Source organism: Python bivittatus, unplaced genomic scaffold (assembly GCF_059951505.1).
Source record: "Python bivittatus isolate LINGU-HERP-01145 unplaced genomic scaffold, Pbiv_v1 ctg000160_np1212, whole genome shotgun sequence".
In the NCBI taxonomy this organism is placed as follows: domain Eukaryota; kingdom Metazoa; phylum Chordata; class Lepidosauria; order Squamata; family Pythonidae; genus Python; species Python bivittatus.
In genome coordinates this window covers 6,958,951-6,986,580 of record NW_028277076.1, presented here as the reverse complement: position 1 = coordinate 6,986,580, position 27,630 = coordinate 6,958,951, and the positions used below count along the sequence as shown (strand labels likewise).

The window sequence follows — 27,630 nt, the reverse complement described above, 5'->3', positions numbered from 1 at the left end:
CCACAGCCTTTGCAAGGATAGCCTACATGTTGCTTTTAAGGGTTTTTTCCCCCCCCAAGTCTTAGTTTTAATGGGTTTTTTGAGCTATGCCCAACTCATAGTAAACCTACAACTGGATGTAGCCCTCTGGTTTTGCACTGCAAAGAAAACGTGTTTTAAAAACTATTTCCCCCCGTGAAAAAGTGGATCAGGAATGGGCAGCTGGATTTGAAACATGGGAAAAGTAACTTTGCAAATTAAAAAAAGGTTAGAGAGCAATAATTCCTGCTCTGAGAACAGAAGCATGTAATTGTCGGAACGAGAAAGAATTTATTCCCAGCACATGGTGGAAGTAATGTACTGTTAAATTGTTCTTGCCCTGCCAGAGGCCAGGAAATGCGCTGTGCTTTGCTAAATGGGGCGGAGGCGGGTGGCAGCCATCTCAGGCCATGATGGACTGCCTTCGAGTGATGGGTCACATTTATAACGCGGGTAATTAATCCAGGCAGCAAACTCTGAGGTGCAAAAGCTCTTGGAGGATATTAATGTAGTTCTTCCCATAAGATATTAATGGTATTTGGGGGCAAGGCAGGAACCGTGCCTTTGCAGAACTCGACATTGGGAGGAACGGCACCGTTTTAGCATCGTCTGAGCGGAGCTGGCTATGTTGGGCCACTGAACGGGGCAGGGGGGCACGTGGGTGCCAGAATATTTTCAGAAGTAGCACCGGCCACAGGAGACATGCCCCATCAGGCTAGCCCCCAGGGGCTCATGACCGCCAAATTAATATGAGAACCACTTACTCAATGCAAATGTCGTTTCATTCACATGACACGGTGTACCCTAACCCGGGTTAACAAACGGCCAATTTGCCAGTACAGGAGGGCACCCAAGCAAGCTTGGTTTAATTATTTTATTTATTTAGACTCAGGCGCCGCCTGACTCCAAAATGGCTCTGGGCGGCTAACAATATTGCACAAAGTCACAATAAGCTATGGCAGAGTTTAACAGGATGGCATGATTCAACCAGCACACTGATGTCTAAACCACTCGAGTCTAACTTGGACAAACTGTAACGTTGCTGTGAATGAGAGCACTAAGGAAAACCAGTTCAAAGCTCCTGCTACGGTCATGACTGGATTTCCGTCACAGAGCGACCCACTTTGGCCTTGGCTAGGCCACTGTACGACTTGGCCCGTCATTACAGAATAATTTATCTTAAGCATTCAAAAGCCTTTATGCTTTTTGGAGCAGGAGTCCTCCCTGCAAACAGACAGCCCTGTAAGGTAGGCCAGTGTGACGCTCCCCATCTGGCTGCCAATTCCCTTCCAGGTACAACCTTTTTAAAACTTTCAAGAGCTTGGGACCAAAGGGTCAAACAGCCTCTCGATTCCTGCACCTGTCCAGCCTTCAAGAAAAATTACAGACGCTTTCCTGAGTTGCCATCTGCCAAAACCACGTAAGAGGAGGCATTTTGGTGGGTGCTCCCAGAGTCTGTAGGAAGCTCAGCAAACCTTCTTTCCTGAAGCTTGTTTAGCTCCAAACCTTTCGCTTTTCCTCCACAAAGATTTGGCTTCATTTAGTTGGTTCTCACTCTTTTGATCGACAGAGATTTTAAACGTATCGGCTGCATTTTTCAATCCTAACTTTCGACCTTGGTTGTGTTTTTAATTCTGAGGATCTATGCCAGTTGGAGAAGCCTGGACTACAGCTCCCAGGATCCACAGCCAGCCTTGCCTACTGACGGGGGGATGGGGAACTCCAGCATTTCTGAATGGGGCCAGTCTGGGGAAAAGGGCCTCACTGAAGGGAAGAAGTAGGAGGTAGTTAACTTTTTCCAAATCCAGTTTCCAGACCGCACGGGTCTCACCTCATCCACAATGACGCAGCTCACGGGGTCCCCACCCAGCCTCCGGAAAGCTGACTTCAGCAGCTCCCCTCCGCTTGTGCTCAGGGTGCAGCAAATGATGTGGGATTCCAAGATGATGCTTGCTTTCAATTCCTGAGATCGCCCGCGAGCCTAAAATTCAAAAGGACACTTTTCACCGCTGGGGGTTGGGGGTTAGACCCCATCCCTTTGCAGCGGCCACTTCTGATTCCATGGCAGGAGTTCAAACCCTGAACAAGTCTACTTTTTTCAGAGGAACAGCAGGCTCAAATGCTAAAAACGCAAAATCTGGAAGAGCTTTCTGTCTTCAGATTCTGCTAGGCCACTTTGCTTGTATTCACACAACCTGGTTTAAGGTCGCTGCTCAGTCAACTCACTTCCTGGGTTCACACAGTACGCTGTACCATAAAACCAGCCACAGGCTTAGATTTGCACAAAAACTCAACCAAGTTTCGCCTATCAGACAAATGCAACCAGGAGATTCCTCACTGTGGTTAATAAATAAGGAAGAGCTCAACTGAAACAGGGCTGAATTCAGATTAAGTCAGCTTCCCTGAAATCAATGGGTCTGAAATTGTGGTTTGCTCATCTCATGAATTTCACAGGGGCCCAATTTAATTGGCTTAGTTTGGCTGCAACCAAACCATTCCTGGAACTAAGCCACTAAAAGTTAGTTTCTAACTTCTCCCTTCCAGATAAGTGTTGATTTTCCTCTGCCAAATCCTCTCGGGGGGAAATCTACTCTTGGCAATCCAAGCAGATGTTATCTGCAGTGTGAAGGGTGAGCAAGTGTGGTCTGGCTGGCACTTTCCACTGCTGAAACCAGGGCATTGCTGTTCCCTGTGTCAAGACTGCAAACTTCATGACATTCGTGACACATTCACGGAGAACACAGGAGGAATCACGCACACATGCGGGTGCCTTCCCACCAGGAAGTATTGGTTAATTCTCACCCTGATCAAGATTCACACAACCATTACATAAACCAGAGTTGCAAGCTTCTCTAATCTCAGTGAAAGGACCACCATCTCGATGGATCACGGCAAGGCAATTATTTCTGTCCTAATGTAGTTTGGGATTTATTGATCCCAGACGGAAAATAGCATCTTATCATTCTTGTCCCCTCATTCCTTTCCACTCAATATATCTGACCCTAAAGAGATGGCATGAGGTTTGTGCTTGGAAAAGAGTTATTTTCAGCACAAGCAGACAAGAACCGGGTGGACATGATGATGGAGAAGGCAGGTTACAGACAGGGAGCATGCTAAATTGACCTCTAGGACTCCAAGCAGTCATAGTCCAGAAAATTTGAGAGCACTCTTCTGTTAGTCTGAATCCCCGCCACTAAAATCAACCCCTTGCTATCCTGTCTCTGAAGATCGTGGCTTCCTCAAATGACTGAATCTGGTTCCTCCATGGCTCAACAGGCTAGCAAAGTTTCTCATTGTGCTGGGTTGAGTCAACCAGGATAATTCCAACCTTGATTCAATATGGTTGCCAAGTCATCTAAGGATGGTGGAACAGCAGCCTAGATTCCTCTCTATCCGCCATTGCCAGAAAGACGGATCCGGTCCATGTGGTTGAGGCACCACTAATCAGTCAAGATAAAAACCAGTGCCAGTGAAAATTCAGCCCAATTACTAATTCTTCCACAGCAAAAAGAACTTGGATTTCCTGTTAGAATGACGAACTGAGATGTTAAGAACTCAATGGAAGCCAACTTCTACCTCTTTCAGTTGAGAAGCCAGATGCTCCCTCTCCTTGGAAAGATGGCGAATTTCCTCATCCAACTGCTGTTTCTGAAAGGGGGAAAAAAATAACCCTCAGTTTTCAAAATCAGGAACAAACTCTGCCTCGTTCAATATTATCAAGATTAAACCACAGTTTCCTGGTTCTACTACAAAAAGGAAACTGTGATTTAACAAATATTAGATATTAGGCAGTCAGACAGAAGGACAAAAGATAAAACAAGCTACGATGGGCAGAACTCACTCTCATCCAAGAAACAATAAATAATAGATGACAGAAAAGACATGTAATCCTATTGGAACAATGCATAAGTCAAGGTTAAGGAGAAATATCAAACAGATTAAAGAGATTTATTAAGGATACATTATAGAGATTGATAACCCCGAAAACCTTTTCTGTACATTTGGCATAACTTGGGATTTTTAGGGGTCACCAAAATTAATCTATGATTCTTCAGAGACATTGGAATAAGAGCAGCTACTTAAAATGAAAGTAATATGATTTGGCTAAGATGCAATGGCATAGGTCCAATAAACTAGGGATGGGCAGAGCTTGGTCCTATGAAAACTTCTTATGGGAGTGGGCTAGAAACCTAGAGGTTGGCTGGGTGAAAAAGGATGGATGGACATATCATACTAACTCATAGTATGGATGCTATGGGTTTGACATAGCAGGCTATGCAAACCCAGCCAACTGAGATTTATTCAATAAACCATGGTTAAGTAGACTTTGGCTTACTATGATGCAGGATCAGGGCAACGATGAAGAAATGTTGACGTCCTTCTGAAATCAAAGCCTGGGAGACTGTTTTCACCAACCTGAAGGAGCCTGCAATGTTTATAGGTGCAAATCTATTCCCTCACCTAATTCTAACCACCACCTAACTTGGTTTCAGTGGTTTATTTTTTTCTCTCCCAATAGTTTGTTGCTACCATCAAACCATATGGAATCAGAAGCCCCTGCCATTCCACTGCCAACTACCCAAAAGAGTACCCTTTCCATCCCTGGGATCCAGTGACTACCTTCTCGCTTCTGTCCATGGCCCGTTGGCGAGAAAGCATGTCCAACCGTCGATCCAAATCTTCCTTCTTCTTTTGGAGATCTTGAACTTTGCCAAGCATTGCTTTATCTACAGAAACAAACAGAATGCTTCCATTTAGCCTTGGACATCCAGCTTTCCAAATCATTGTTTGAAGCAGATTGGAGACAAAATATATTAGAACCTGCAAACTAAAGGTTACACACATACACAAAGCTGGTTTCCAATTCATCTATGGTAGATACCTGCTTCATCCTTAAGTTTATCAATTCCTTGTTCTCTTCCTTTCTATTCTCCTGTTAAGAGTAGCAACCTTTTCTTCTTTAGTAATTACTATTCTTTCTGTTCCCTTTGGAATATTCTGATTTGGACTTAAGGATCTGACAGGCCCTTATCTTCCTCAGCCCTTTGCTGGACTGTTTTTTGGGATCTGCAATGATTTGCTGTGATATTTTTGGATAGTAGTTTCCATGTGTGTTCCAGGCTGCCTGAACACAAGTCTTTTCTCTTGGTCAAATCAACACTTTATTGGACCAATACTATTCCCAGGGGTGCCATCAGGACTAGATTGTAAGAAATAATAAATAATCCAGCTCCCCACTGTGCAAGAAAGTAAAAGTGAAGTCTCACTCAAGACTCCTGATGAGTTTATGGACATATACCCATGTCGGTTTGGGGCAGAAATTCAGAAGTGGCTTGGTTGTTCGGGGATTTTTTTTAATTTCTCACCTAGTCTACAACGCTGGGATTTCTTATGGCCTCCCATTCAAATAATAACGAAGTCTGTCCCTAATTATCTTTTTTCAGAGCAACAACGCTGCCTATTAAAACCTGTAGAGCCTATAAAATCATCACAGGAAGGTTTGCCTTATTCTAACCAACGTATCAGCACAGATTATGTTTCTCTCTCCAGGATGGGCTAGTTCTGACAACACAAAGCACAGAAGAGGAATTGAGGCCGTGGTCCAGTATTTCTGCTAACCTTTGCTCCTAAGCTGAGAGGACCTGTCCACATACAGGTAAAAAAAATAAACAGGGCTGCTGAAGAACTTTTAGACTGTCCACTTCCTAACAAGAGAAAGGTGCTTAAGAAAAAGACAACACAGCAGACTTTCACTCACTGATCTTGTGATCAATCTGATCGTTCAAGCTGAATTTCCGGACTTTGCTGTTGATCGATTTTTGCTGTCCTAGCCTGACCAGGTTTATGTTGCCGCAATTGCCTGGATGTGAAAGAGGGAGAGTTGTGCTGTTTTTCAAGACGGATTCAGCAGACCCCAAATCTAGGTCTGCTGTTTCCCGTGCTACCAACCCGTTACCGCATTCCGCATCTTCGCTCAACTCCCACCCTAATTTCCTTTTGATGATTGGTTGCTCTTCCTGTAGTTACAGAGATTTGAACGCTCCGTTCTTCCATCAGTGGAGGGACCACAACCTTTATGGTTAACAGAGGCCCAGAGAAACTTTGAAAGTTGCTCAGCACGTGTCTTACAACCTACCAATGGCCATAACAGAAGCTGTGTTGTCATTCTTTTAAAAAACTGGAGACACCAGGGATATATCTGGGATCTGCAGCTTTCCTAGGATGACTTGCAGCTATCAATATAATAACAGGACAATACTGCAACCAAGAAAACTCCCCCCCTGCAGTTACATACATAATGTAATGAGCTTGGGAAAGAGGACTATGGTTTGCTAAATACAGATACTCCTTGTTTAGTGACCACAATTGGGACTGGCAACTTGGTCGTTAAGTGAAGCAGTCACTAAGTGAAATCATGACGGTGCTTATGATCTTGCTTCAGCTTTTCAGACCTCAAAGGTTGTAAATGTGAGGACTGGTTGCAAAGTTACTTTTTCATCACTGATGTAGCTGCGAACAGTTTTTAAACGAGTCAGTTGCTAAACAAGGACTACCTGTATGAGAAATGCAGAATACCTGCATGTTCTTCTTTTGTCAGAAAAATGGGTTGCCACTTTCCCAGTGCATCAGGTGAGCAAGAGCATCAAGAAATCTCTAAATTGCAGACATGGGTGTAAAGTAAACACATTAACTTGCCAAGACTTTTATAGCCTAATCCTCCTTCTCTTTCAATAAATCTAGTTAAAGAAGGCTTTGTGAGAATTGTACTTTTTCCCTGTAGGCAGCTGTGAAGGGCATGACATAAACAACAACCCTGTAGATAAAAGCCAGTAGCTAAGGGGTTCTTGAGTCCCTCTTCTGAAAGAACAATACCACTAAAGGAGTATTACAACTGGCATAAAATATATGTTTCAATGACTTAACACTTGTATAATTTCTCCTGTTGTGTCCAGTGATTACTTCCTCCAAATTACAACTACCACAAATTAAAATTAAAATAGGGAAAGAAGGGAGGAGAGACCCGATCATACCTAAAGGATTTTTCCCACTGAGTTTTTTGAATTCCGAAATTATTTTTTTCATGAGATGATCAATGGCAGCATTAGAGGGTGCACAAACCAACACACGGTTCCTCTTGATCTTGGTATTCAGCCTCTGCACGGGATTCTCGTTTCCCGATCTCTGGAAATTGAAAATGACACAATGCGGTCTGGGCTTCTGAATATAAATCTAGGAAATCATGAAATTCTTAAGGTTTGCCGGTTTGTCTTTGGAGGAAGGCAATAGCAAACCACTTGAGCACTATTGCCAAGAAACCTTCAGGATGTATCCATATTGATAACAGGGGGAGAAGGAGAGCGCCACCCATCCACAATGCAAGAGATGCTCCTCAGAAAGAACCACAGTAGTTGATGGCAATCCATAACTTTGTTTTGGAAAGACAGATACCACTCAGAAAAAAATCATGGAAACTGGGGTGATAAAGAGTTTTTACCCCTACAGGGACAAATGTATGAGTTGTATTTCTAGCTTAAAAAGAAAAGGAGCACAGATAAACCAGCAGCCATTTTGTGAGTGGGCTCACAACATGCTCTCAAAATCCACACTGGCCCAAAAGGCTAAATTCCCTACCCTTAGCTCACCTCGTGCTGACAATCAGAATATACAAAAGGACCTACCTCGCCAAGGATGCGGTGGAGAAGCCCAACAATCATGTTTGATTTCCCTGTCCCAGGTGGTCCATGGATTAAGCAGACCTTGGGCAAAGTTGGGTGCTGTGTTATCATGGCATAAGCACTTTCAATAGCTCGCCTTTGATCTTCATTGAAGTCCTTCATGTAAGAAACCTAGGGAAAGAGAGGAGGACAGACTAGCACCAGTCATCAGAAGATATTGTCTCTATGACTTACTGTAGATGTCCTCTCCTCCCTCTACAAACTCAGGTCTGAACCCCTCCTTTCTCCAAATGGCAGAAGTCAAGATTGGGAAAGAGTGGTCTATTTCACACCAGACACAGGTTATAAGAAGAGAAAGCCAGTGCTTAATTTGAACAACCATCAACATTCTTACAGGTTTCTCAGACTCGGTGTTCAAATCTCTTGGAGAGAAGTAGGAGGAGCTTGGACACAGGATTGGCATGGCTAGTGGGCTTCGTTTCAGCATCAAGAGGGCCTGGAACCTTCGCTGTGTCGTCGCCAAGGAGCTGACCACAATGCATTTCACTTCTTTGTCAATACGGGACAGATTTCCTTGAGTCTGGATGGAGAGGTGACAAGTAATCTGTTGCTCTTTCTTTTCTGTTATAAAAAACATTACCAAAGAAGACATTCTTGCATCACACTTAGTCAGAACTCATCAATGTTCAGGACACTAATCATGGTTTGATCATCCAAGCAGGCATTTTTTTAAATTACTTATCTGCTCAACAGTCCTTCAAAGGAAGCCAAATACCTACTGTCAGCAATCTCAGGTCAATTTTGACATCATACCAAACCAGGGCTTGCAAAGTGTATTTTAATCCTAATTTCTGACTTATCAAGCATGGTTGGTTGATACAGATGTCATGCTGAATGATCGCTAAGCTTCCTTCACCAAAGCCTGCGGAATTAACCTGAACAGAACCAAAATGTTGCACTTAAGATGGAAGAACAGTTTAGCCAGGATTCCTCCACCAATACTTGGAAAATCAAGGTGGCAGTAACTACAACTTTTGGTTTCTTCTTAGTACTTCTTCAAAGATAATATTTTATAGTTCATATCACCTACCCATGAAAGGTGTTTAAAGTCACAGGGAATGCATATTAGTTTTATGAAAACTTAACCTCCGGAAGTGTCTTTCTAATCTATCAGGATGATAACTCCAAGAATTCTTAGCCAGTGGAGCTTCTCTGCCTGGGAATTCTGGGACTCGAAATTCCAATGCATCTGGTTTGGAATTATGAGTTAGGCTATTTATTCCCAAGGAAGATAAGTGCCCTCTAAGTCTTTGGGGATAAAAAAGGCACTTTTCTTTAGATTTGGTAAAGCTTTTCTCTTGCCGTTTCCTACGTTACATAGTCCCTTAATATGACTCTACCCAAACTCAAATGAATCACATCAGAACAATCACCCTTTCTGGAAGAGAAGAGGAGGAGGAGGAAGAAAACAAACAATTTTGCAGCAAAGTTGACGTCAGAGATCCTTTACTTTGAATACGTAGGTGGTTTCAAAGGGGCAGGATTGCTATCATTGCAATGCAAGTTGTTGTTCTTGCCATCTGTCCTGCTTAATGGCAGGATCCCCTTGTTTTGCATCACGATCACTAATTCTTATATCAAAACTTATCAATATATCGCACAAGAATGGGCTTGTTTTTTGACCTGGCTTGCTTCAGAGCCTGAAGAGGATTAAAGCTGAGAGAAAGGGACCAGCCCAAGGTCACCCAGCTTGTTTCTCTGCCTAAAGTTGGACTAGATCCTGGATCTCCTTGCTTCTAGTCCAGTACCTTAAGCACTGTACCATGATGGTTCTCGTACCTCTGCAAGGCAAGTTAACCTACCCCAACCCCACTTTAACACTAGAGGCACATATGTATTAAATTATACCAAACAATCAGGCACTTTCCAGATGTTCTACAGAATCTCCACAGACTCCAGCCCAGATGCTTAACTATGATACAAGTTTTGATCTGGATCACTCGAAGGGAACAATCTGCATGCCCCAGCTATTAAAAATTAAATGTGATTTGGACTTAAAGTGAGTCTGGCATGAGAAAAAGCACAAGATACGATATCTTATTATACACCATACCAAGCCACAATGCATTTGTTTGCTTCTAGCTTAGGGTGATTTACAAATAACATCTGTGTACAAGCTGTACAGTAGTCTGTTCTGAAGCAAAGCTTGAAATCATTATTTATCAATGATTTCCTGATTACAACTAAGGCTTAGCGGCTTCTGTGAAATTTACTTGCTTGTTCCCGGTTTGATTTTACGCCTGTCTAAACATTTAGCCAATGCAAAATTGCGAGGCCAGAGCAGGTGTTCAAAAGGAGGGGAAACAAACTAGAAACCGGCTCAGCAAACTGTGATTTATTTGCTGGTTTGCAAAGCTAACCTGGACTTATCCACGTAAAGAAAGCCCAAATTCTATGCTGACCCAGAAATCTAATTACAGTTCTTTGGACAGCAGCTAGAACAGTCTTTTGATGTGGTACTGAAGCAAAAAGGGGGGGAAAAAGAACAGAAATACTTACTAGTACCATGAACGGAAGAATGAGAAAAACGAGTCACGAAGCCAACATGGCGCACTACACATTTCTTCCCCTCTTGTTCATCATAGGAGGACCGTTTGTCAGACCCTATTAGGAAGACCAAGTCATCCTCCTTGGGGTGGTGCTGATTGTCCAGATCATGCTGGGAAATGTTGGCTGGGGGGGCAAAAAGCAAACACAGGATGATCAACCAGTTCTGCGCAGAAGGCCACATGTTATAAATCAGTGAACATTAAAAAAAAAAAAATACACATATCAAATGCTTCAAAAGATTCAAAAGAAGTTTCTCTGAAAGGCATAGGAACCATCTGAGATCGTTTTCAGCCTCCAAAATATGACTGCACAGCGCTGAGTCCCTGTATTTCTACATCTTTTATTAAACAATGTTTGAATTCCAGACCAGGAAAGATTCAGGAGATGGTTTTGTAAACAGCCACCTGCAGACAGCTTTATTACCTGCCAAGGAAACGATCGGATCATCAACTGACAGAAAAGCAGCAGAGAAGGAAATGAGTTAGGCTACTCCTGACATTTATAAAATTTGTATACTGCTTCAACTCCAGTAGACTTTAAGTGGTCTATTGGGGTTTAAATACATAGCAATATTAAATACCTATTATAATAATGCAGTAATGGTACTATGGCATCAGCAGGACTTGCCATTAAAAACCTAACTGTGATGTTGTTATGCAATATCTTTATCGTATTTACCTATATGTATATCGATATTTGTCTTTACCTCTTCGCTTACATACTGCTGTTTTCTCACCTGTGAAATCTGCGTTGTTCATATCCATGTTGAAGTTCAGTATGTTCAAGTAGAAAGGCTTCTGCTCTTTCATCTTCTGATTCTCCAGCCATTCACATGCCACCTAGAACGGGGGGAAGCAAATATTGGTTTAACATACCAGCTGGATAAGACACCACCACCTCTGTGACACCATATTCTGCTCTGACATGGAAACATTTCTCATTCCCTCATCTCACACCTCCAAAGACCTCTGGTGGGAGACTTCCAGAAGGGCAATCACGCTGATACTAAAATATGGCCCCTGGACTGAACCTTGTGCCTGAAACACTAAGTAATCACACTCAGACTGAATTCACACATGATTCGCTTAATCATGACTTATTGAACCATCTCATCTGTCCAGCATCTGTCTGAAGATTGAGGCAGAGAGAATTCCTGCCCTTAATTGCTAATTGGTTCCACAGGCTGAACTCCTTCTGTTCATAACTTTCAACCCAAGTCTAACCTCAACTGAACTCCTTCCATTCATAACTTTCAACACAAATCTAACTTAAGGTGACTTAAACTCAGCATCACAAGAATAGCAGACAGCACATTTTTGTCTTTTTCTACACAGCAGCTCTCTGTCTCCTCTTAGTTTTTCCAGGGTCCTACCAGCCTTATGTAGCACTGAACAAGCTACCTAGGCAGGTAAGGAAATCTTGCAAATGAAAAATTAAGTTCACAGAACTTCTATAGCCCAACATTCCTTTTTTTTATAGACTTACATTCCTTTTTTCAACACAAAGCAACTCACGACTTCCATAAAATGCAATAAAGTCATGCGAAGTTATATATATATATATATATTTAAAAATCACAAGGTAGAGCCGAAACAGAGGCACCATGCTCTTCCTCTGTCTCATGGCTCATTATTTCTGCAGAATTGACAGACGTCTGCTGTTTTCACTCATGCAACCAATCTTCGCTAATATGCTGGGAGCTACCTTGAAATGTGTGAGGTAGACATCTAAATGTCTTTGACGAAGAAAACCGCTTACCTCTTCAAAGGCGTTGAGGATCATCAAGGGGAAGAAAATGTTAAAATAGTCATCATAGTTCTGAAATTTGACTGGAACAGGGTTCACTATTGCCTGCAAGAGGTGATTTGGTGGCCCAAGCTCTCTGGAGTTGGCAAACATATCATAACTCCACTTCAGGATGCATTTGGTGAAAAATCGGTGGTCTCTATGCTGGCTGTGAGTACTGCTGGCTTGTGCAAAGGATGGGCGTGCTTCCTGTCCAGTGCCAGAGTGTGGAACAGGCATCTTACTGGCATTACCAACAACATGGCTGTTTCGTACATTGTGTGGCTGGGAGATGTTATTCAAATTCTGAGATCGAAGGATATTGGCAAGAGTTAGCTTGGTCCTCAAACCATCTACCTTCAATGCAGGAGGTATGGCTGGATTGGATTTGGTCTTCATTGCTAAAGGGGTGGGTCTGGTTTCTAGGTCTCTGGAGAGGCTGGCGACACATGAAGAAGCATTGGCGCTGAAAACTTTCTTTGTGGGAGGCCTGGAAAGCGCGCAGGGCTTGGCAAAGACATGGTCTGGTGCGTCAGGCACAGTATGACTTTGGCAGAACAGCCTTCCTTCATCCACCCTTTTAGTACATCCTGTATGTCTGCACTTCTCAGCGCCTTGGTGTTGATCCTGCAAGGTTGGGAGAACATCTAATTCTATGTCTTCCGGGCGACTATGACTTTCCATTTGCGAACAAAGCTCCATGTCCACTGGATCCCTTTGCGTCAGGAATAAGTCATCCTCATCCTGGTTAACATCCTCCTTTAAGGTAGACCCATTCTCATTCAAATCCACACTCTTGTTACACCAACTGGAAGAGGAACCTGCCAAGACACAAGGGTTGGCTCTACTGCCTTCACTTACAGAAGAGCAGACATTGCCTGGAGCACCAGTGGTACCTCCTTGAGCATTTGGGTCAGGCGTGATAGGGTCTTGCCTTGAGGATGGAAGAGCCTCTCTTGCTGGAGAAAGAGGTATAGTAGGGGACCTGACCTCCTCTCGTGAATGCTGTGGTAGCAATTTCTTCACGCAGTTAGAAGAACTACTGGCCTGGCCAGGCCTTTCTTTTAGATTTTCAACCATCATCTTGCTGGTAGACTGCATGAAGGACTTGGGAACAGCTCTCTTTGCTCCTTCTCCAACTTGAGCCCTAGGATGTTCTCCCTGAACATCCTGATCTTTCCCTCTTTTTTTAGGTCTCGACTGTCTGAAGAACTGACACTCCTGGCTGGCTAACAGCTTTTTGTTCCGAACAACCATCTTGCGAGGTTCAATTAGTTTGGCCCTCCTTTTCTGGGGAAGCTCCCCAGCTGTTTTTCCATGGCTGCGCAACTGGGCGAGGCTGTCTTGAGTCCGCTGGGAGAGGTCAGCTGCTCTGCGGGCTCTTTTTTTCAGGCCCAGCTTTTCCACAGTTGATGTCGGCTCAGGAAAATGGTGGACTTTCTTGGGAGGGACCACAAAAGGACGAGTGGATCTAGACAGCCCTGCATGTGGCGATTTCTTTTCTGTCTTGATATTTCTTTTCTCAGGACTCCGCTGAGCTGTGTTGATCCAACTGGATTTTGCCAGACTCTTCCTTGGGCCAGAAGTGGATTCTTTGGCAACCAGTAATGGTGCCACAGGTCCAGCTGCTGCTGCAGCTGATGGTGTACTGGATGTAATTGGCTCACTCTGTCTGGAAGACTCCCTACCATCAGCAGGTATGGCTGTGAAATACTTTGAGCAAATGGCTATGCTTCCCTTGCTGACACCTTCTTCATCAGCCTGGACAGGAAGCTTCGGTTTGGTTTTACAATCTTTCACCTGCTGTTCCAGTTCCTGCTCAGCTTTTTCAATAATATCATCCCCAAGATAGTCTGTATCGTAATCCCGTTCACTAGGCTGCCTTGTAAACTCTAAGTCACAGGATGTGGACCTGCCAGTTGTCTTCACTGGAGAGACATCTGCCTCCGACATGTCTAGCTGGCTATCTTGCCAAGCGGAGTAGATCTCTTCGTCGGTTTCAAACTCAAAACACTGCGATTCACATTCCCCGTACAGCAATGGAGAACTGGAGACTGTTACAAGATCTCGTTCTTTGGCATCAAGATCCTTCGGAAGGGACACACTCCCATTTTCTTCTTTGCTTTTTCGACCAAAGTTCACTTTGTTCTCTTCTTCATCTGAAGAAGTGTCTGAAATGATGATGACGTGGTTTGAGGATTCACCTGCTCCAGAAGACAACTTGCCATTTTCGCTCTCAGACAATGATCTAAGTGCCCCTTGAACCTTCCTTTGAATAGGATTCTGGTAACTTAAGGTACTTTCTTGACAGGCAACTAAGGACAATTTACTGTCTCTCTCTATTTTAGGCTCTGTCACTCGGCTGGCAGGGACTATAGATCTCTTCTTCAGCAGCTTCTCTCTAATCTCCAACAAGGGAACATTAAGTTCATCATCTGTGCTACTTTCTTCTGAATCTTCCCCACCTTTCAATGTTCTCGTAAATTCCACCAAATTATCAGTGGGTTCCTTTTTTATGGAAAGAATGTCAACTTGAAAACAATCATCTGAACTTAGCACTGGTTTGCAGTGTACCCGATTTGATGTACAACTGCCATCTCTTGCAATTCTTCTCTTTGTTCCTTCCTGACCCTGATTCTCCTCAACAGACTGCTGCTTTTCACTCTCTGGCCCTAGCATGGTATTTCCTCTCTTCTTATTCTCAACAAGCTGTTTTAATTTCGAAGTCAACTCAGCTTTGCTTGACTTTTTTTCTGCAATAATTTTTGGAAGCATTTTTTCTCCTGAAGCAGGATTGCTGTTCCAGTGGTTGAGATCAGCTTGGACAATTCTGGGTTTCTCTTCCTTCTCATTGATATCTTCAGCCCCTTTCTTCTGAAAGCCTTTGTCAAAACTGCTTTTGTTTAGGGAACCGTTCTGGTCCACCGGTGTAGGGTGAAAGTTTCCACTGTTCTGGGCATCCATGCATCCCCCTGCTAATGGAGAGTGTGACTTACTGTCTTCATGTAGTAAACTCTCTTTAGGTTCCTGTTTAATGTTGACCACGTGGAACTCTGAATTTCTCTGATGGCTTTGTTCTCTACAAATGGCTCCCTTTGGTCCCTCATTTCTTCCCTCAGACAATGATCTTTCTCGAAAAACTTGATCCTGCCTTTTTGGTGATTGACAGGATGAGTGTTCTTGGGGAAGATGGACTGGACTTCTCCCATCTTGTTTTCTGGAGAGACTGGATGACACAACGCAACTTGTGTGACTCTCTCCGTGGGAGGAAGCATTTAATGATTTATTCCGGAGGCTTCTTACGATCTCAGTCAAACACGCCTGTAATTCTTGCACCTGCTGGGGGCTCAGCTTCCAGTCCTCATGACTACGCCGAAGCAAATTTAGCTCGTCGAGGAACGGGGATGCCTTTTCTTCGATCTGGTAGCCCTCCTTTAGGAGGACCCGGATCAAATTCATGCAAGCAGACTGTATCGAATCAGGTTCCCAAGATGGTGTTTTTGCAATACTTTTGGGCTCGTTTCTGGCCAACCCCCTCTCCGCACCACAGGTGAACGCCATACTCGGAAGTATGGCGCATTTCACCACCACCTCCACCCATTGCTCCGAGGTGATCCACAAAGTGGTGAAGCATTTTTTTTTTAAACTTTGCTCAACGACCGCCACGAGGATCCAGATGAAAAACCCAGACACTTTGTCACGAGGTTGGATTGCGTTGTGGAGGACCTCTTTGATTTCCGAATACAGGTGGTGGATGACAACTACACTGAAGGCAACGCCCAGGTCCTTGAGATCCATAAGGGAATGGACAAAGGGAATGAACCAGAGAAAAGTGCTATGGTGCAAGCGCATGTCTCGACCAATGTCATACTGGAACATGTCCCGCAGTGTCTGCATGTCTTCATAAAAGTTTGGGCAATAGTCCAAGTAAGCAGCAGTCCTCAATCTTGAGTCCTGAAATAAAATCCAGACAGTCAATGAATGCTTCTGCTCATTCCTGAACCTCTGATCATCTAAGACAGTGTTGTCCAAACTTGGCCACTTTAAGATGAGTGGACTTCAACTCCCAGAATTCCCCAGCCAGCATGGCTGGCTGGGGAATTCTGGGAGTTGAAGTCCACTCATCTTAAAGTGGCCAAGTTTGGACAATATTGATCTAAGAGATGATACTTCTTGCCTGATTAGGCCTTACCCACCTCCTGCAAATCTGATTTTGTCACCAGAAGAGGAGCAAGTTTTTAAAAAACTTGCCACCAATCTGGAAAGGCTTCTGGGATCAAACCTCCAGCAATGAATGGCTTGAATGACATTTCTTTATTCCATTTGCATACAGCCTTCTTTTATTTATGTATATATGTATATATATTTTATTTATATATTTATATAGCCACCCACATCACAAACACATGACTCTGGGCAGCGTACAACACAACCACGGCTAAAAATTCCGCAACTATCTAAAAACAATCAAAAATAAATAAGATAAGTATATAAACATATAAAATAAAGAGATAAACCCCAAGAAAGGAAGAGAACAAACATCACTTCATCTCCTACAGCCACCTGGCAGGCTCTCCCTGGGACCCCCAAGGCTGGTGAAAAAACATGTTTTAAGGGCCTTCTGGAAGGCTAACAGAGATGGGGCTAACCTCACTTCAGGGGGGCTGAAGCCGAAAAGGCACATCTCCTGGGTCCTGTCAGATGGAGCTCCTTTGGGGACAAGACCCTCAGCATACCCCTCCTGCCTGACCTGATGGGATGGGCAGAAGTAATTGGGAAGAGGCAGTCCCTCAAATAACCCGGTCCCAGGCCATGTAGGGCTTTAAAGGTCAAGAGCAGCACCTTGAATCACACCTGGAAGCAAACTGGTAACCAATGCAGCTCGTGGAACAGAGGTGTAACATGTACCCTCCCAGGGGCACACGTAACTCTTGGCGCAGCTGCATTCTGCACCAGTTGAAGCTTCTGGATGCTCTTCAAGGGCAGCTCCGTGTAGAGTGCTAATCAAATACAATTGACAAAAACACACAACACAATCAAAAATTTAACACGTTCACGATAAAAATAAAAAAAAATAAAGGCATAAAACAGCTGGGGCAATCTGAACTCATTAACAATAAAAATACACACAATAGTAATAATTGAGTAATGATAGTAAAAGAATGGAAGACTAGTGTAACTTGAATTCTTTATCCCAGCTTTGTCATCATCACATTTAATTTAACTGAATACATTTTTCACCGAATGGTTTAGTGAACTAAGACAAAAACACTGAACCCAATAGTACCGCTTAGGATGTTCAGAAATTACCTTGTGAGGTTTTTCAGGGCTGTAGCTATATACAATCTGGCTGCAAGTCATTGTTAGATCCCCGTAGTCTGACAGTGGTTCGGATTTTGTCCTACAAATGGATGAAGTCAAAAAAGGAGCATGTCGTTCGTGGGTTCTACATTCCAGATGACAACCATGAACAAGATAAAACTACACTCACTTTCCTGAAATTTGGAACATGGAATAAGAGAATAAAGTGTACTCAAACACACTGATATTTACCTTTGGTTAGTCAATATCCAAGCAATAACATTTAGGGATGTGTGTGAAATGGTTCATGCACAAACCTTTCCATGTGCAGAACGGGTGGCTTCGGGCAATGCGTGTTTGGCCGAAACACAGTTCTGTTTTGGATTCAGAACACAATGATATTGTTTGGGTGGGGCCAAAAGGTGAAAGAAATGCCAACAGCTAGCGGCTTATAGTGAATTACTGATCTCCTTCACCCGGATGAGCCAAAAGCAAGACCCACTGGGTTACGCAGGGCTTATAAAATTTGGCTACGTGTATACGATAATAGGAGCTCCCAACAGAGAGAACTGCTTTACAACTGACAAGGAAACAAGAGAACTCTAAGGGAGATATGGGTCTCTTCCTTAAATCTGAGTTCCCATTTTCCAATCCACATACCCATTTGCAGTCATTAAACACGAGTAAAAGGGGTAAAAGGAGTAAAAAACCTGTGGCAGCTTTGGCGAATGCTCTCTATTTCCTTCTTATAGCTTGCGTTGTTGATGATGGCGTGAAACGCCTGGATTGGGTCCACCAGCTGACCCCACACTTTGGACCCCAGCTTATCCAAGATCACCATGAAACAGTGGAGGATGGGCCAAAACGGGTCATTGATTTCACCTGGAACGACACAATACAAACGTAATGATCCCCATTTCTTTGTTAAACATCTGCCGCGTGTTCCTTCTAGGAGCTGAAGGTGGCACACCCAGTGTTGCCACCCTGTACGGCAGGCTGGGCTGAACCAGGGAGGTTCAACATCGAGGGTGGAGCAGAACCTAACTCTACGGTGCAAGTTCACCACCTGAGCCACACATTACCAACAACTTTTTGGATGACGTTTCTCTACATCTACCTTAAAAACTCAACGGAAAGCTAAAAATGCCAAACTCTTGGCCAACAACTCTACAAAGCTGATGCCGCCGCATTGTTCTACCCGTTATTAAATAAACCACTCAGCACAGAGGAATAACCCCAGCCTCTAACTCATTTCCTCACTGCCTCCAAAGTTCCTTAATCGATTACCATCTGTTTGTTTCTTCATGATGTTCAGGATGGACTGCATGAAATTTTGCTTGTCTGGTCCAAGCAGCAAAGAATCCATTGCTTGTTCTTCTAGCACCGAGAGCAGCATACAGAGGCCTGCGTGAAAAACATCCAAAATCATAGTGAACTTGCAATTTTATTCACCATTTGGCATTCCAGAAGCTTCTTCTTTAAAATCAAACTCAAGATGGGGAGCAATAGAAAGAGCTTGACATCCACTCAAAAGATCAACTGATTGTGACGGACAAAAGGGTTCTATTTCCCTCCTCTCCAATGAACGAAAACAACTGATCCATTAATCTTTGCAAAGCTTCAGGAAGAAGCTAGTTCCCCCTTAGGAATAGGCTAGACCCAAATTGTCATAAACTTCCCATTCTCTACTTACCAAGCCAATAGTTTTTGTAATTGGTGGTATCATACAGATGCAAAGGCAACAGGACAAGCTTGGTTTTCTCAACCCCTGATGAGCTATAGATATCTGGATTTTCAAAGAGACCCAGTTCTATGACTTTGAACAAACACATCAGCACTTCTTGGATATCGTAATAATCGTCTCTGTCTACTTTTCCCAGGTTTTGAGCTGTCAGGATGGCCCATCGGCGGATCTATGGATGTGAAACACCACTGCATATTACTCTTACAAGGATTCATTGACTGGCTGCATATCCGCAGAATGGTACACCCAAATTCTAGCCTACTGCAAGCCAGGGTCAATGTGTGTTGGGGCCTCTAGACTGCCCACTTCCTTTCTGGCTCTTTCTACAAGTGCAACCAGTGAAAGTAAGCCCCTCTTTAAAAGTTTACTGTAATGCCGAAATCTTGGAATCTAGGTCTGTTACTCCAAGGAAGCCAGGCTTACAAACCAAGATTTGCCATTGGCTTAGGAATCCCAATTGGTTCAGGGACAAAAGTCAACCTCCTAGGTTCAAGTATCATTGTGAGTTTTCCGATTCTGGAAAGGTTAAGGAAGAGCTGAGCGGGAATGTGGCAGTTGGGTGTCCTAGCAGATAGTTGGTTTGCAATAAGCCAGGATGAAGAGGACTCTTGCGGTAACTTTCCAGAGTGAATGCTGCCCGAGTTAAAATACTAATGCACACTGTAATCAAGACAGAAAATTATTGAAAATGAACACAGGAAGGAAAGAGAAACAGAGGAGTGTAATGATCTATCCCAAGGAATATTAATCTGAAGGCCATGCCAACTGAAAACCTTCTTCTCTTTCCACCCATTTCTTTTTCCAGAAGAAACTTGTTTCTTCTCTGAGATAGCTTATTGATAATTCCTCAACAGAACTGTAGGAGACAACCTTGCCCAACGTATCTGCAGGGACAGCCACAACCAGAGAGAAATGAAAGACGTCTTTCCCCCTCTGACATCATCCCATGTTGGACTAGCCATCCTGCTCCAGATGACAAGGTTGACCATGGGTGACGGCAACAGCTGTGCAACACAATCCCAGGGACCCAAGGAGCAGCATGAACTGATACAGATTGGTGAAAAGGAAAGCTCAAGGTTCAGATGACAACACCATCTGTGGGCAATATGAGATTATTTTGAAGTATTGAAGAGAGGAATTGAGAGGGAAAACTTGGGGAGGAGCAGAGGCAACTCCCCCACTCCTCAACCCTTTGGAGAAAGGGAGGATAAAAGAAATGTAAATAGATTTAAAATCTGCACATACACAGAAGCTTAACCGAGAACTATATTCAAAGGAAGTTTCTTCTCTTAGAAAGAAGAGCAATGGGCCAGGACACTGGGTGGGCCCATATTTGGGGAAGCCATTATGTGGATTGTGAATCACCTTGAGCATGATGTGATTTTATTTCTTCCTGGTTATCTTCTGCCTAGAGTCACATAGCAAGTGGGCAACAAAATGAAGAAATGAATGAGTGACTAAATACATAAGATCAGGAAGGAAGATACTTAAACCACACTGAGGTTTTTCTGGGTACCAGGCCCACAGCCTGATCGACAAGAGCTCGCTGCACGAGTACAAAGAGAGATGGCGAACTCCAGCAAAGCAAAAGGAAATAACCAGAGCTACTCACCGTTTCGTTGGGGTGCACCATGAGCAAATAGATACCAGGATGTTTGCCAACTACTTGATAGGAGTAGTTCATTTCCTCCATTTTACAAAGGGCATCAACACAGAGCTCACCTGCAAGTTGGGGAGGAAACCACAAGGTCAAGGAGACCTTCCACAAAGCCATGAGAAGTTATGCATCTTTCGGAGGTCGAAGTAACACTCAAAAAAACCCAAAACCTATCTATTTCTATTGCATAAACCAGTGTTGTCCAAACTTGGCCACTTTAAGATGAGTGGACTTCGACTCCCAGAATTCCCCAGCCAGCCACATGCTGGCTGGGGAATTCTGAGAGTCAAAGTCCACTCATCTTAAAGTGGCCAAGTTTGGACAACACTGGCATAAACCATTGCTTCTATTCCTCTACAACATCCAAGGCCAAAGCTCACTTTTTTAAAACACAGGAAGCTCCTTTTACACCCCGCAAGCAAAGATTTTTTTTCAAAGTTTGCATTGCAATTGATAGGACAGCCCTAAGCAGGAAAAAAAACACCGTACAGCTAAATGGAGAAGGAATATTATCTGCCTTTTCACTCTTGCTGTCTGCTTGACTGAAGGAAGTCGCATTAAGCTATTCAGAGACTTGCATGCTCTATTTTTATGCCAACTGTGAAGCAACCCAAGCTGAACTCATCCAGAAAGGCAGGAATGACTAGAATGCTGGAGGAATGTTCTGGAGGAGGAATGTTGAAAAGATTAAATAAGACCACAGAGATAAGAGTAGAAGCTGGCAAAGTAGGAACCCACAGCACCCAGGGGCAGACATCAATCTTCAAGGCTGGGGAAAGAAAGACCATGAATCCATGGATTTGGAAGACTAAGAAGAAAATTCTTAGACAACTATATTCCTATGTTTCTAACCCTTTTGCCTAGATGGAACAGGGGTCTGGAGGGCAGTTTGACAACAGATATAAGCTGTCAAGATATCAATTAGACAGGTTCGAGGATGGAGACAAATAATGTTCAGGAAATGATACGCAGAATCTTTAGACCCTAAAGTGCTTTGGAAAAAAAATATATGAAGATTTGCCATTCCCTGGTTTCATTCCACAAGGCTGCATTGTAATAGGTTTTCAGGAACTGCTTTGCCTGCCTGTGCTGGATATCAACTAAATAACGAAGGAGAAAAGTTAACTAATAAAACAGTTTGGCCTAACAAAAACAGCTTCAGAGAGGCTTCGATGTTTAGCCTAATGCTTGAGGATATAAAACACAAATACCTTACTAAGGGGATGAAACTGGGCCTATGTGCCGGAGAAGAGGAGGTCGAACCTTGACTGTTACTCAAGGCTTGCTGACTAAACAAATCAAAAGCTAAAAATGCTAGTTTGCTACAGATAGGGGTTCAGGTGGGCTCTGTCACGAAGGGGTCATACCGTCATCCTTTTTCCTATCAACAAGGAAAAAGCTTTGTCTCCATGCTCTCAGTGGACAGAATCTTGCATTCTGTCCCCTGCACAGCTCAATTAACTTGGCTCAAACAGATTGTGCGGTCTCCACTCATCAGTGGGGTCACAGGGAGGTTCTCCCTTTCAAAACTCACTGAGACGTTCATGAAGTAGCAGGTAGGGATACTTTAGAACTTCTAGCAGCGGCACCCGGAGACGTTTCTCAAAATTAGGACCGGTGTAACAGGAGGTCAACGGGGTAACTCTGTCTTCTTCCACCAAGTAGAGGTCATCTTCATCACCCTCTTTCATGGATTTCTCAAAGTGGTTAGTGAGACGGGTAACTTCCCTCTCCCACAGAATCTGCAGTTGAAAATAAAAAGAATTCTAGAAGAGCACACTTTTTCCCAAAAGAAGAAAACAATTGATGAATTATGGATTTGAAGACTAAGAAAGATGGGGATTAAATGAGGGGGTGAAGGGATTTGTAAAATACTTAAGAGGGAGGAGGGACAATAAGAATGTAATCATCTCTTGGAAAAAAAGGGGGGAAGTCATCTATATACTTCTTAACTTTAGCTTTTCTTTCCTTTTTTTTCCCTTTGGGTTTGCCTTTTATTATATGAAAATTCTCAATAAATTAAAAAAAAACAGAAGAGCACCCTGGCCAACTTGGCCATAGTTAAAACCAGGTTAACCTTCTACTGGGAAACTGGAATAATCTCTCAAGATCAAAGTAAGCTACAACATTTTTAAAAAATACGAAGCAGTTCATGACCATGGTTTAGCATTTGATGGGAATGTGTTGGACCACATTGTGTGGCCTGATGCCTTCGCAGAAAGCATTGTCTGCTCCAGCCTTGCAGGTAAAAGGGAAAATTAACCAAAGAATTAGCTTGGCCTAGCAAAATGGCTTTGGATAAACGCAATGCTTTCATTCTTAAAAAAAAAAAAAAGCTTAAGAGCACAAAATCCAAGTGTGAAACCCTAGGGAACCCCTGCTGAAACTAGGAAGTTGACCGCCAAATATTACTCAAAGCTTGCTAAATAAATGGAGTCAAGGGTGAGAATAAAAAGTTGCTAGGAAAGTGAGTTCGGTTGTAAACGAGATCACTATATAACTTTTCGCCTTGCCCCCGTTAGCGGGCAGAACTCTGTATTCTGTCCCCTGCGGAGTTTCAACAAATTGAGCTCAAGCAGATTGTGTCATCTCCACTCGTACGTCGGATCACGGTGTTTGTTTTAGGACCCATGGTCACCTCTCAGTTGTCTTACTTCCCCGTTAATCAAAAATCAAACCGAAAACCACCTACGGTTTTGTGCCCCATTTTTGGCAATTGGTGGAAATGGCTGGATAATAACAATTGTGAGGGTAAAGATGCATATACTCCGTGTGAAAAGTGAACAGGCTGACACTTTCACAGCCACAGTGAGCAGAACAGGCCCAATCCACACGCTCACATATGGAAGAGGGAAGCAGAACACACAGAGAATGTGTAAGCTAAAGGCTATCCAACACAAAGCCTTTGCAGAAAAGTGGCTTAAATATGAACTAAAGCAAAAGCCACACTATTTCCAGGTCCGGTAGCCAGAATTGAAGCATTATATATTTCTCTCCCTATAACGCTCAACTTCACATCATCTTGCTAAATAAGTACAATTATTATTTATTATCTTCTGCAATACCATTTGCTACATATCTGTCAGGCCTAGCCCAAGGAACTCCAAGAGACCATGTAAATTCAGTTCAGCTATGTTTATTAGCTACAACCTCTAGCAAGAATCTTCCCAGACTGAAAACCCCAGTTCCCAAAGTCAGCCAGTCAGAACAGTGTGAATTCCTCAGGGAGGTGCCAGCCTCATCCTCTTGTTCCTCCCACACTCTTCTGGAGAGCTAAGAAAATGTTTATATCCCTGAACCTGGCCTTCATAATTCTACTCCATCACAATACCTAACCCACCCAGGGGTTGAAGTTCTTGACACAAGTTTCTCCATGGTTTGGCAGAGAGATTAAGGAGGGAAAAAACAAATAAAAAAGACTTCATGGATGCTCTTGAAATTGACACGTTAAAAAAAATCCACCCAAAACTTAAACCAAGGATAAACAAATAAACGGAAGTATAAAAGTGAAAGCAATCAATGTCTGAGCCCTGCCAAGATACAATGTAGCAAGATTAAGATAAGTTCATTAAAAAAAACCACAGTATGTTTTTTTTTAAGTATGTTTAAAGGAAAAAAACAACTGACTTGTTTCTGAGTTGAACTCCAGCAAAGGAGTATTAGCACAACAATTATAAGAATCAGCAAAATAATGCACCGGGGTCATCTGAACGTCAAGAAATCCCTTTTTGGACCAAGTTAGGATCAGTCTAAGCCGGTCTAACATCTTACCTGCAGTGTATAACTCATCCATTAACCAAGATGAAGCTGCTGTCAGAAAACTTTATAAACTTTTTAATTAAGTGTTTTAGAGAAAGAGTAGGAACAAGAAGATATGAAGATGTAAAAGAGGAGGGAAGGAAAATGCAAAATATATATATGTATGTATGTGTATGTATATATATATATATATATGCAAACCCCTACCACCCCTTGTCTCTATTTGTCTGTGCCTAAGCCTCACATTCACCCTTGAACTTCTGTTCATCTTTGAGAGCTTTTGCCCCCCCCCACCAACCTCTCCCAAAGGGACCATCTGCCAGAACCAAATTACCTTGTGCAAGGATGGGACCTCATCTCTTGCTTTATGGTACTCTTCCACACATTCCAGACAGTAACAGAGGTCATCGTTGGCTGCAGCAACATCCTTCGGAGACAGGGCATCAGAAACATAGCTCTTCAACACCTTTACGGTGGCAGGACCACCTGGTGTACACCAACAGCATGTACTCATTCTACAAGGCAGGGAAGAAAAAGAAGATTACTGGATGGCACTGAAACATTTCGCCCCAATTTGGCACATTAGCTTGGTGAAAATGGCCACAGGCATTACATGTCTATGTTGTGTGTGCGTGTAGGGGAGGAGAAAATAGAGAGAACATATTTCTTCCCCTCCCACGGTGGGCACAATCACCACAGAAGATAACCGAACAGTTTGATTGACTCAAAGCTTCAGAACAGCTGCCCCTTTAACACGTTTCTTGGTTCTGGCACAACTAATTAGAGGTACCCCTTGCTGATCAACATGATGCTCTCTATGAACGTAAGCAGAGAGGCTACCTGAAGCAGCAATCAAATGTAGTCACCAAAAGTTGTTTTGTGGCATCTTCGTTCTGCAAAAATTTGCCAGTGTGGGAAAAAATGGTGGGGAAAGATAGCCACGGAAATCCACCAGCGAGGTAGCAAGCTATTGTAACGAACAGCCGTGCTCTCAGCCACTAAGCACACCCACACAGATGCATGTCACGCACAGAGTTCCTCTTTTTTCTCTATTTTATAACCCAAAGGCACCCAATAACTCTGACCAGCTGGTTTCCACCAATCCCGTCATGGAATATTATAACAATTGAGAAGAAGGCTCGGGGAGAGTTCCAGCTGTTCTTGGGCAGTTCTTGATCCTGGAAGTTCACGTCCTGACTCTTGGTACTTTGATCCATCAGTCATAATTCAATCTCTTTCTCTTTATACAAGGCCTTCAGTATGCATTGTTTTCGTTCATTCTAGCATGGTAAGGCATTTGCTCCCTTTTATCCATGCTTCCAGATGGGACTGCAAGTATTCCATTAAACTGATTGTCCATCACATAGGTCATTAAGCTGGTTGTCCGTCATGATCCCTGGATGAGGCCATTTGTTGGACAAGCCTACAAAGAGGTCATGCTTTGTTCAAATGTGGGTTCTCTTTGGTTCAGCCAACCAATCTTTGGCTTCTACATCTCCAAATGCTTTGCCAAAAGCAATGATTCTTTTAAGGATCCGGAAGCAATAAGCGCACAGGTGATTTGAAGTTAAAGCGTCTTTATTCTAAAGCAGGCACAGTAGTAAGCAGAATATACAATACCAAGCAAGCTTTCCTCAATCAGTTGTTGGGAGCCCCAGTGGACAACAACAAAGAAACCCCAATCTCTGGCCGGCATGCAGCCCCTTCCTGGTTAGGTCTGCATCGAAGCTCTTCTTGAGCAGAACTTCGAGGCTTTTTATCCTAAATTTTAGAAGAATGCGACGTGCCTCTAAGGGCAGCACCTTAATCAATCACACCTGTTGTTTTCAGGTTTTATGATGATTCAAGTTCTTCCTACCAGATAAGTTGAAGCGAGTGGACAGCAGCCAATTCCACTGTTTATGGTATCCTCCCGCATTCCGAGGTCGTACCTTCCCAAACAACACCCAGCCTTGAAAAACACATTTCATGCCAGAGGACCTTAACTGGCCTTTAAAGAAGCTCAGTAGTTAACTTGGTCCAGGAGACTTGGGAATAGAAGGAACAATTGTGGCACGCTCCTCGACAATAGTCTTCCGGTGATTTTTCTCTACACCAAACACCGTTCCAACAGTTCACAATGGGACAGAGAGATCCCAAGTGAGCCCTTTTTAGATCCAAAGAATCTAGTTTGTCCCACTGCCTGGTGGGAGAAGGCACAAACCTTTGAAAATAGATCATCCCTCAAGACTTACGTTGACGGAACATATACTTAATATGAAAAATAAACATTGGTGTCTTGTTGATTACGTAAGGACATTCCCAATATGCCTTTTTATTCAAAGATATTAAGACAACTTGGTTCAGTAGCAGCTACTCAATTTCAAGGTATATAACATTTTTTTTAACTTCCCAGAAAGCCAGGTTTCTATGCAGAAACATCAGCATGGTGCTTCTAAACCATGTTGTGGGCAACCCAACCACTGTCTTAGTACAATGGTGGACATTCTTGGGCCTACCAGACTCTTCCACTGCCTGATATCTTAAGAGGATTTTAGCAAAACATAAATAGGAATGTGTTTGCTACCAAGAAAATCCAGCCTTCTTCCTCCTATTTCTCTGCCTTTGGGGGTTGAGAAACATTCCAGTAGGATAGAGATGGTCCTTGAGAAAATAGGAAACATTCTGATAAATGGGTGCTTTACAACTGACCATGGCAACTATTTTGTGCTAAGGCAGAGAAGACACCACAAACTGAGGGAGCCTTTGTGGCAAATGATCAAGGGACAGAGGGATTTTCCACTGTTTCACATGAGGGATAATTACAAGGTTGCTATGTCACCATCAATTAGCCCAAAGAAAAACAGAAGTGGGTTTTTGCCTGAAACAGCCCAAAGCTTGTTTCTAGGATGAGAAGCAAAAAGACATTGTTTTGAGAAAAAGACCTTGGTGGTGACAAAAGCCAAACTTTGGAGCTTCCTGCCTTCTCATTTTAACTGTTAGTTACCTTGATAAGGAAGAGCAGGAAATTCGTCATATGTAAATAAATACAATCTTGGGGTTTAAGAAACAAAAGGAATATTGTTCCTACGAGTCTGAAA

General features: G+C 43.1%; 1 protein-coding gene across 1 annotated transcript in view; it reads right to left on the bottom strand.

Annotated features, from left to right (window-relative positions):
- The window catches only part of SETX (senataxin), a 43,249-nt gene that overhangs the window by 11,080 nt on the left and 4,539 nt on the right, over nt 1-27,630 (bottom strand). Inside the window, exons 2-18 of the mRNA XM_088147062.1 lie at nt 24,885-25,065; nt 22,326-22,533; nt 20,747-20,856; nt 19,084-19,303; nt 18,678-18,794; nt 18,101-18,272; nt 17,400-17,490; nt 12,063-16,043; nt 11,041-11,143; nt 10,254-10,427; nt 8,089-8,315; nt 7,698-7,865; nt 7,050-7,200; nt 5,777-5,878; nt 4,639-4,745; nt 3,595-3,666; nt 1,850-1,999 (exon numbers count right to left, since the gene is read on the bottom strand). Of these exons, the coding sequence (XP_088003188.1) occupies nt 1,850-1,999; nt 3,595-3,666; nt 4,639-4,745; nt 5,777-5,878; nt 7,050-7,200; nt 7,698-7,865; nt 8,089-8,315; nt 10,254-10,427; nt 11,041-11,143; nt 12,063-16,043; nt 17,400-17,490; nt 18,101-18,272; nt 18,678-18,794; nt 19,084-19,303; nt 20,747-20,856; nt 22,326-22,533; nt 24,885-25,064 (6,333 nt within the window). The 5' untranslated portion in view covers nt 25,065. The remainder of the gene's footprint in view (nt 1-1,849; nt 2,000-3,594; nt 3,667-4,638; nt 4,746-5,776; nt 5,879-7,049; nt 7,201-7,697; nt 7,866-8,088; nt 8,316-10,253; nt 10,428-11,040; nt 11,144-12,062; nt 16,044-17,399; nt 17,491-18,100; nt 18,273-18,677; nt 18,795-19,083; nt 19,304-20,746; nt 20,857-22,325; nt 22,534-24,884; nt 25,066-27,630) is intronic.